General features: G+C 41.4%; 1 protein-coding gene across 3 annotated transcripts; it reads left to right on the top strand.

The window, feature by feature from the left end:
* The first annotated feature begins 1,503 nt into the window (after positions 1 to 1,503).
* On the top strand, positions 1,504 to 9,081 carry LOC108042309. 3 transcript variants are annotated; one of them, XM_017120536.2, is made up of 7 exons: positions 1,504 to 1,672; positions 1,735 to 1,818; positions 6,074 to 6,472; positions 6,613 to 6,698; positions 6,930 to 7,013; positions 7,785 to 8,035; positions 8,773 to 9,081. In XM_017120536.2, exons 3-7 carry the CDS (start codon positions 6,076 to 6,078, stop codon positions 8,897 to 8,899), a joined length of 945 nt encoding a protein of 314 aa, XP_016976025.1. In that variant the 5' UTR covers positions 1,504 to 1,672; positions 1,735 to 1,818; positions 6,074 to 6,075; the 3' UTR covers positions 8,900 to 9,081. The 3 variants fall into 3 exon arrangements, with proteins under 3 accessions (XP_016976025.1, XP_016976017.1, XP_016976033.1); XM_017120528.2 differs by having other exon boundaries at positions 6,071 to 6,472; XM_017120544.2 differs by lacking the exon at positions 6,930 to 7,013 and having other exon boundaries at positions 6,071 to 6,472.
* The last annotated feature ends 1,484 nt before the right edge of the window (positions 9,082 to 10,565 follow it).

Here is a 10,565-nt window from a genome sequence, read left to right as displayed (position 1 = left end):
CACAGTTGGCATTGATTTACGGGTGGACTAACCCTAGAAACTCAGCTTCAGCATCACCCTCGAATGATCCCGGCCTCCAGTCCCCAGCCATCCGCTATCCCAATCCCAATCCCATTCCCAATTCCAATCGGGTATGCAAATCGAATACAACTAAATGTAAACACATACAAATGCAGTTGAAGATGGCAACCTTCGTTGGTTGTTCCATTTCTATTTTCCGATTTGATTTCGCAAGGGTTCTAATGCCCCAAAATGGGGGTTGGGGGATGGGGAATGGGGTCCTTGGCCGACTGGATGTCTGGCAGACGTTCTCGGCAAACTTTTGCCTGAACGGCTTAACTTTTTTGCACGTGTAGCTGGCCAGCAGGAGCTGTAAGAGGTGAATGGCGGGGAACCACTTTTAGTTAAATTCGAAAAAACCTCTTTTGTTTCTTGGCAATCCCCTGAAATGTTTTCTTTCGACAGAAGTTTCCTAATTTACCAGTGCACTGAGATTGGGCCAGGCCATCCTCTTAAGCCTAATGAATCACGCTGGTGTTGAATCTGTACAAACACTTTAAAGATGAGCTGTCCTAGTCAAGGTCCGAGGAGAACAATAACATGGCACCCACAACAAGGGAAATGATCGACTGCCCAGCGACTTGTAAATGAGATGGAAAACCTTGAGCGCACATCAACCAGGTAGATCAACACTAACCGTACACACCCTATTTTTCAGGCATCAGACAACAATGGGCCATAAACGCATTAAGGTAATGGCAAACAAAACGGAGGTAAAGTATCAGGCAGAAGATGGATCGTGTCCACAAAGTCACACCTGCGATTTGCCGATATACAACCTGTTCGACGTCGAACCGCGCTTCGAACTTCGTTTGTCAGCCAGTTGCGCAGGCGCCGCGACACGCCTGACGATCAGAGCTGCCAATCTGGCTTTTTTCAGCCGAATTTATGTTAATAATAATGATTTCTATATATTTATCAAATGTTCACTTCTTTATTTTTTTAATATTCAGCATAGTTTCATGTCATGTTATAAAAAATTGGGTTGGGTACTTTAATATACAGATTAAAGTTATGTTTTTAAATTTAAAAATACAAAATAGAGTACATAAATTATTTAATTATTGTATTTAGTAATTCTGCTTCCACCGTTTAAAAAATATGTGTTCTTTACCTTTTAATTGAATAAAACATTTAATTTCGGGGAAAAAATGTCATCAAAATTATTCTCGTTTCAGTTTTGGTGTTGGATAATAAAAATAACAGTCGATTTCATCTCAGTATTAAACTTTTTGCTTATAAAATTATAAATACAAATTTCTAAATAATACAAATATTTTTAGAGGCCAAGTGATAACAACCGCTCGTGAGAAACTAGCGCCATCTTCGAACATGTTCGCCTTCGAACGTCTTCGGCTGCATTTCTTCGGCTCGATTCCAGGCCCATCGCGAATACTATAAATGGGTCAGGCTATAAAAGCACAAGTTCAAGGCGATCGCCGTTTCATACAACTTCAGCAGCAGACGCAGCAACATCGAAACTTCCACTCCAAAGATCAACAACAGTGCCAAGTGAAATCCGAAGTCTCTCGAAGTGGGATCGAAGTAAACGAAAGTTGCCATCGATCGACTGTCTAAAAAAGAGAGAGCAATTTTCCTGTGCATATTTTGGGTGAATTTTTAAGTGAATTGTGTGCTTGACAATCGCGTGCTGAAATTTGCAATTTTTTCTAGTGCGACGAGGCAAACCAACTCAACTGAAGGTGTAATTAAATTTTGGCTTAATCGACAAACTAAAAGACTTCGAGTAACAAAAAGGTAAGAAAAACTGTTTTAAAAAAGTCTAATCTAATATTTGCACTGGCTTTAAAACTTTATTTACGTATTTAAAAGTTATTAAAATTGTAAATAGTTTTCAAACAGTTTTATAGCTATATGAAATTCCAAAATGGTACGTTTAAATTATGGAATGTATTTTAATTTTAGCAGCCAAAAAAAATCGGATTTAATAATTTACTTTCGAGAAGATAGAAAACGTATTTCCGAAAACATATCTCTAACATAAAGAGTGGGGCGTGGCTAAAGTTTAGAGTTTAGATTAACTAGATCCCAACATGTTTATACGACATTAAAATGTCAAACATTTGCTCATTAAAAAAGAGATCGGAGCAGTGATTTCTGAATAAAATCATAATTATATTAGCAATTCAGACTTAAAAGAAATCAAAAAACGTCATTTTTCGATTTATTCTCTGTCAATAACTTTTACCATTTATTTACCAAAATGTAGTTTCTTAAAACAGAAACCCACCAGCTACGACTAATCAGCAACGCAAATATTGCAGTGCGTTCGGCTAGAATCTGGCAATAGAAAGTTATTGACAATTGATCGACTGCCACCATTTGGCCTCGAGTCGTGCCGTGCGTTTGTTTGGCCAACAAATTGGGGCTATATGGCAAGAGCCAAATATTTGGGTCAGGCCAAAAGAAATAACAGAACTCGAAGCACAAATCCAGCAATAAAAGCAACAGCCGGGAAGCAACCGTGGAAAGGGGGGAGAATTTCTGTTAAACGAGTTAACAACTTTGCATGAAAAAGCAAACAGAAACCCATCGACTGGACGGAGCATGAACATGTCAAAGCGCAGAAGAGGGGAAGAGAGGTTTTCCGTGGCGGGGCGGGAGAAGGTGCGACGAGGTGTGGCGGGCGACAGGCGGGCACGCACACACGGAGATGTGCATTCAGCCAAGTTCTTTTCAAGCCAAACAACCGAGCAACGTGCACCGATGATGGCCGCCCACTGACCCAAATGGGCGCCTGTTGACTGCCGCTCCAAAGAATTTCGGTTTCGAGTGGCCCCGTCTTTTAAAGGTGGTGAGGCTTGCGGCCGTTTTGTCTGTGGCCTTGATTCGATGTGGGTCTCCGCCTCCGCCACCGCCTCCACCACTGTCTCGGAATCTCCTTCTCCTGCTCTGCCAATGGGCCAATTAACGCCTGCCTTTTGGCCAAGTTTTTGGCCAATTCTCATACAGAATTTATTTATTTAATTGCCTGCGAAAGGTCACGTTTGTCTGCTATTTGTTTACCCATTTGCCTGTGTGCATTCCTTGGCTCTCAGTCTTTTTTCTGCCTCGAAGCAAGTATTTTTGTGTAACTTTCATACATTGGCCTTCGTTGCTTTTGGCATTTTGCGGTTGTCGTTGTCAGGCTGAGCGAGGTGAAAGTTTTTTCTCTGAAGCTGTTAAGTCGTGTTTAATACAGTTTGTGTTTGGTCCGAGCTGAACTGAATTGGTTTTTCTCAATTGCAGCCGAGAGAATGCAAAGTGGTTTCTTAAAGCAAACCGTTACTACTCGGGGATTAAACAAAGCGAGTCTTGACAATGGCAGTTGCAATTTGTCCATCAAATGCAGCTGACTAATAACCATAATGGCTGTGGAAATTGCAAGTGCAATTCGTTCTGCTTTTGTGCGGCCTCAAGTTGCTTGTTATTTGTCTTCTGGCGACTGAATTTCGGGGTCGGTAAAAGTTTTCTGAGAAGTTTTCTCTGTCAAAATGGATCGCTGACTTGTCCTGCTCCGAGATTGCATCACACGGCCAATGGTGTTACCAAATAATCAGTGAGCCCCGCTCAGTGATTAAAATGCAGCTCAGTCGGCGCTCGTTTCGGCCAAGTGACAGTTGGCTAGCGGTTTTCATTCAGAGGTTGCTGACCAGCCGCGCAAACGAAAGACTTAAGGCACATACTCGCTAGAAAGCCGCTGGGCATTCCAATTAAGGTTAAGCACTTGACAGCAAACAATTGCCGCGCTTAAACACTTAATTACATTTTCTTACTCTTCTTGGTCAATAAACCTTGGCTTGATTCTGGGCGAAAAGAAAGTGAAATGTGAATATTCGAGGCTGCTTGAGTTTCTCTGCGACTCATCCGGAAACCTGTCCGTGACTGTCCAGAAACCCGGCTCAGCCCCGCAGAATGACTCAGGGCCCTCCGATCTCCGGTCTCCAGTCTCCGATCCCCGAATCCATCCACTCCACTCCCAGAAACCGAAGACGAGGGCGGCGGGGAGCCAAGAGCTTGCCCACTTACCGCAAATCACGAACGCTTTACCGCTTTCTCATCTTTGACTTTGACCAGGGACCCAGTGGAGCGTGCCTTGGCACGAGACCGCAAACGAAACTGAAAATAAATATCTGGGAGACCAGAGACCAGCACATAAATTACAATGATATTTCTCGGCGACTGCCAAAGAACTTGGTTATTGTTACACCCCCGCCTCCGCAGCTCGAAAATTGTTTCTCTTTCTGCTCGTTGCGGTTTCCACACTTTCTAATTTGCGACTTTTGACCAACGGCAAGTGTAATTGCTGCTCTCTTTATTTTGTTATTGAAATAGTTATATTGCCCGTTGTTTGTGAAGACGTTTTAATTGCCGTTTTAAGGCAGGCCATGAAAGTAAGAGTTGCGTGCTAGGTTTCCAATTAGAGTTGCGTGTTTTCCTTTAGCCAAGAGAAGAGCTCATCGATGGAGCAAAAGGTGGCCGATAATGGGGGAACTACCCAGCACGCCAGGAGAATTATGTCATATCAGGCCCCATCGATGTGACTAATTTGTCTATCGCAATTTCCCCGCCTAAGAGTGCAATCAATAAAATTTCTCCGCCACACATTCCAGCTATTAATTACCATTATCTCAACCACTAATCGCTGAATCACGCTCTAAGACAGAGCCTGCTGCTCTAACAGCTTTCTAAATTTACATGGCCACCATAATTTCCACCGAACTGGGTCGAATTGTGTCACAAACAATCAAAAGTCCACGGCTTCGGCCGTGAGACGGAGTTGCCCGATTAATGACCCGACAATTTACATTTCCACGCTGACCCATTCTGGGGAGCCTGTTCTGCGGCCGGCAATTAAATGGAAATCAATGCAATCTCAATCTCAGCCATTGGCATTCCTCAGCCTCGTTGGCTTTATTAATTGTAACGGGAACCTGTTGCATGACATCTGAGCAAAAGAACCGCTAGATAGACCCGCTGGAACGATGAAGCGCTGAAGCGCTGAAACTGGTTGGGTAGCACCAAGAAACCGAGAAGAAAGAAGAGCCCCAGCCCAAGCCATTCACATTGGCGATCCCATTCTAATTTGCCCCAATGAAGTGGCCAATTGTGAATGGTTCTCGATGCTAATATCGCTAATCCAGCTAACCGATCGCCGTGAGGAAGTGGCGGCTAATTGCCGGTACTTGCCACCTCACCTGTGGCGGCTTTCTATGTTGCCCAACCCGCCACTCGCTTAATTTCCCTGCCTCAAATGCTCCTCCTCAATCCACGGACTGCGACTGGGGAACAGGTTCGGTTTGACCGACACCTTAATTGGGAGCAGTTAGACCCGTTTCTGGATGTTTCGGAAGCGAATGAAGACGCTTCACCTTTAATTACATGCCGCTACAACTTTCTTATCTGGTTTCCATGGAAATTGTAACATATTTAATGCCTAAGCAATGGGAAAATTTTGACAATGATTTTTGAAACTTTGTTGGGTGGCAGTTAGAAACACTTGGTTGCAAGGGAAAGCAATAATTAAAATATTTGAATAAACTGCTAGGTCTCAAGACATTGGCATTCAAAACTTAGGGAAAGAAACCTATTCCAATTTGGTCTTAATTTAATTTGGGAATAGTTTTGTATTATTATAGAATCGGTAAATACATAAGGACTAAAAAATAACAAAAAATAATTACCTAAAATAAAGCAGCAGAACATTATTTTCAAATTTACTGTGATACCGATTATTATATCTGTTTATCCATTTAATTTATTAACATAAAAAGTCTTTATGTTAATTGCTGGGTATGAAACTGTGTTTTTAATTAGATAACTTAAATCGGGCCAAGCATGTGCCATTCAAATGGGCCACTGCTGATTCCAATGCCCGACCTGTGCCGCAGTTCAGGAAACTCCCGCCTCAATTGGGCAATGTGAAAGTGTTGTTATGCGGATGGCTTGGGTCCGTCCCTTGCTGAATTTCAAATAGCTTTAACCGACTCCCGGTCTGGGTCTCTTTCAGTAGTCATGTGGAACCAACGGACAGTGCACGCCTACCTGCTGCTCTCCATAGTGGCCAGCAACTGCCTGCTGATGACCTACGCCTTTCCCCAGCAGGAGGTCTACCAGCGGCAGCACCAGGTGACCCAGTCACCCGTCTACCGGGACGAAAGTGTGGCCCGGAAGTTCGCGGTGAAGCCGAACGCCTCGAAGAAGGTGGCTCTGGACGACATCGAGGACGACCTGGAGACCAACCAGATCCAGGAGAGCGTGGGCGGACCCGGCGGCTTCACCTGGTCCAACATGCTGTCCACCGTGATGACCATGTTCTTCAACGGAGCCGTCCAAGCGCCGACGAAGTCTGATGATGTGGATACCTCCATTGGATTGGGTGGCAGTCCCTGGGCGAATGTCATCTCAATGGGTAAGAAAATCTAATTTTTGTTTGGGAAAACTAATGTTACTTAACAAATTTGAGATGGAGGTTACTCGTTATAGACTACTTACTATTTTTATGTAGAAAATGTGAATTTTCATTACTGATTCCGGTCTTTATCTCTGCAGGTCTGCGCATCATCAACACCTTGCTGGGCGGTGGAGCCCCTAGCGATGGCATCGATAAGGTCGACAACGGCGGATCTCCCATGCAGGTAATCTATCGATCCATTAGCCCATAACATGGTGTACACTCACTGATTGCTTTTGTGCCACTTTTGTTTTGCTTTGTCGTAATTTTGCTGTTCGATTGTTACCGTTTCGTTTTGTTTTATATCTTATACCGATACTGATTCTGGGTGCCTGGCTCTTCTTATTCTTATTCTTTTGATTATGTTTGCTTCCCGCCTACCTCCTCTACCTCTACCTCGCTAATAATCGCACAGGGCATATTGGTGGCTGTGATGTCTGCCGTTTTAGGCTCCAGAGACCCCGATCAAGTCAACTCGATGGCCAAGCAAGCTGGCGAGGTAAAACATCTTTATTGCTTTCACAACACAAATAACAACACCAAGCAACAAGATTTTGGCGTAAATTAGGGCGTATTTAGTGAGTTAATAATTGAAATTATAGATAGAATATTGATATTGGATTGGTAAGGGCTTTTGTCAAGGCAGTTTTAGTAGAAAATTAAAAGGGGAAAGTTTTTAGTTAACAATAAGATTATGCTTCATTTTTAATCAAAATTGAGAAATCAACTTAATAAAACTTACTTTCCCAGTTCGCCTAAAAAAAAAGGTCTTAATAATAATATAACAATTTTAAATTATTAGTCTAATTTTTTAACGATCTAAGGTTCTGGTAAATATTTATAAATTGCCTTAATTTAAAATTATTTGTTATGGAACTAAAATAAATATTTCCCTGATCGATTAATGATTTTGTTTAATAGCCTTTAAAACATATGAGTTGGCACTATATTAATGTAAGCCGCTTTAATAGACACTTAAAATATACACATTAATTATTTAGTAGTTAATGAATACTAATTATTAATGCCCGAATCTTGTTGCAAAGTGCTGAGAATGTAAATTGTTTCTATGCACACCAACACACACACACACCGAAACCGAAACACACTCTCACACACACACCACTGAAACCACTCTAGTATTGGCACAGCAAATGCAAAACTAATTGACTAATGCCTCCTCTACCCTGCCCCAAATCAACACTCGCACACACACCACACACCACACTCCACACTCCACTGAACAACGCTCCCCCTTCCGCATCCACAGTTCATTCAGATCGTGATGAACCTGCTGGACGCCCTGAAGACCTCCTTCTCGCACCGCTCTTTGGCGGCCCGCTCGCTGGGCAAGCGGGACTCGGTGAGCGACGCCGTGGTCGCCGGCATCTCGCTGATGAAGGGCTACGTCCGCACCTACCGCAGCTCCGAGGACAAGTGCACGCAGCGGTACATGTGCGACGCCAACACGGAGTGCGTCCGCGAGATCGGCGGCAGCAGCATCTTCTGCCAGCTGGGATCGTAAGTAGCCACAGTACTGGGTGTCTTCGGGCTTTCACTTTGATCGAAATCGAATGTGGACTAGCAGGGCTTACTTATACCACTGTCATTTAGTTCACTTCATTTATTTCCAAATAAAACATTTCAGTAATCAGTTTTATCCAGTCCTATCGCCTATTCTCCTACAACAAAATCTATATATAAACTAAAAGCGAACTAATGCCAATTATTTTTTCATATTCGCATATTATTTATTCAAAAAAATGAATGCACGTTTAATTATTAACTCAATTATGGAATAGCGACTGATTGTTTAGTGTTCAAACTTTCCTGTACAGCACAGGTTTTAGAAATAATTTATTAAACATACATACTTAGGTACAAATTAATAGGATTAAAATTAAAAGCTTTTATAAATTGATATTTAGTAATCACACACTAAAACTAATTTACTATTTTGGCTTTTATGATTTATATATATTGAATTTTTATAAAAACCATTTAAACTAATTTACCGTTTGGGCAAATACAAAGTTTCAATAGATTTTAAATTGAAAGTATTTGCTATACAAAACAAACTTAATTATGTTCCTCAAAGAGTTTAATTGCCAAAACTGAGATAATTATTTAAAGTTCATGATATTTATTTATAAATATTTATGACTTTAGGGAAGGGTAATATAGCATATAGTCAAATTAAGTGATGGGTATTTATTCATCTAAGCTTCGCTAATAAATCTTGCACCCACCCATTCTAGGTATGCCACCAGCTATGTCCTGGGACGCAGCAGTGGCAGCAACTTCGAGGAACTGTACGACGCAGGACGCAGGGGACGCTCCGGATTCGACTGCCGCCAGATCTACCTGGAGTGCAACGAGGTCTAGACTTCCCAGTGCTCGCGACTGGACTCTCTCTAAACTAATTTAAATTAATTTATGACTTCCACCTAGATGTTAGCTATTTATATTATTTATTTAAAAATTCTGTACTTATGTTCGCCGGCAAATGCGACTGGCCTCTTAAGTTGACAAACAAAACCTTTAAAAATAAATGCATTAAATGACAACGAAGTTTTTAATTCGACTATCAATGGAGAAATCGTTTCCAAATAAATAACTCATCCATTAACAATATTAAATTAATTTTCGTAAATTCTGTATTTAACTTAACTATTAATTTAAATAAATACACAAAGCTTTTTGGTGCTTTTGAAAAATTCAAAAAGGTAATTGCTTTATTACCCGGACAGAAGTTGACTGCTATGAAACTTTAGATATTCTAGCAAGCAGTTCAACCGGAAGCCGTGTAAGCAGGGTATTGAAGCAGTTTACATTATTCTGCTTGCTCACAACAACATTAAGTATACGAGCAGTTGGTTGAATGCCTGGTTTAGTTAAACCACAAAATGTAATTAGATTTACTTAAGCAAACCAATCTTATTAAAATAAATTGTAATGAAGTTTGTTAATAACATTAGCTAAGACATTTACAAAATTTTTCAATAATATTGTGGATTTAAAAAGATTATAGAAATATCTACCATACTTTTCCGCAGATTGTAAGCATGTACAGCAACTGCACTTGAGTGAAGTGTAACGCTCCACTAACAATCGAACCGTCTACTCTTCTCCTTTTGAATTGTAAGCCGCCTGTCAGAAAAGTTGCCTCCTCTTCGGAGTTGCTTTGATGAAACAGTAGTTGTTGTCTCGGTTCTTGTTGCTTATCAACATTCAGCAGCAGGCTTAAGCTTTGAGTCCTCGCCAAGAGGGATGGGCACGTGAAATAGTGCCACTGAGTCCATGAGTTTCCAATGGAAATTAAAAACAACCAGAGCATTGAATTATATACTTTATATGTGAAACCAAATAAATAAAACTTTAAAAACTGCAAGTAATTTATGACTTTTAAAAATTAAAACTTCGAGCCATAAATTAGATTTGTAAATATTTTCCTTTGTTTTAAATAAAGTACACATGCAAGATTTAAAACTTAGCCTCAATAAACTAAAGTATTAAATTTAATAAAGTGAAAAATGCTTATTTAGCTGTACTTTGTGCACATCTCACTGCAGAATACATTCGCTTGCTAAAGTGCTGTCTAAACTAGGACAAGATTGGATAGGGTGCACGAGTTGACGGCACGCTCCCAGCCCTGACTGCAAAGTTTTCGGCAGGCAATTTGGGGAAAACAAACAGGAAAACTTGAGATGCCAAAGGCAGGGAACTTGTCTTGTCTCGTGCCACTGCGCAGCTGCAGCCGGTCGCAAAGTTTTTGCTATTTTGATAAATGCCACAGCACAGCTGAAATTTATTGGACAGCCGGCAACGCCGACGCAAAGAAAATTGCAGCATGCAAATGCAATGTGGGGAATCCCGACTCCATATCTGCAGTGTTCAGCGTGTTGGTGGGCCTAACCCACATTTAATGGGCGGGGCTGGCAACATTTTGTCCAAGATGAAGGCAATGCTCCTGCAGCAGTGGCAGCCTCCAAAGTTATGATTAATTTGTGCGGCCAAGTTTTGCTGCCACCACCCACCGAAAAAGTTGCTC

This window comes from Drosophila rhopaloa, unplaced genomic scaffold (assembly GCF_018152115.1).
Source record: "Drosophila rhopaloa isolate 14029-0021.01 unplaced genomic scaffold, ASM1815211v1 contig_155, whole genome shotgun sequence".
NCBI classification, from domain to species: Eukaryota; Metazoa; Arthropoda; class Insecta; order Diptera; family Drosophilidae; genus Drosophila; species Drosophila rhopaloa.
Note: the sequence above shows the minus strand (reverse complement) of the source record. Positions and strands in the feature narration are given on the sequence as shown.

What these genes read in the sequence shown, in the direction of transcription:
- LOC108042309 (XM_017120536.2), top strand. Translation starts at nt 6,076, where the DNA reads ATGTGGAACCAACGGACAGTGCACGCCTACCTGCTGCTCTCCATAGTG. An exon ending in ACGGCGGATCTCCCATGCAG is followed by an intron (nt 6,699 to 6,929) that starts GTAATCTATCGA and finishes ATAATCGCACAG; the next exon opens with GGCATATTGGTGGCTGTGAT. An exon ending in TGGCCAAGCAAGCTGGCGAG is followed by an intron (nt 7,014 to 7,784) that starts GTAAAACATCTT and finishes CCGCATCCACAG; the next exon opens with TTCATTCAGATCGTGATGAA.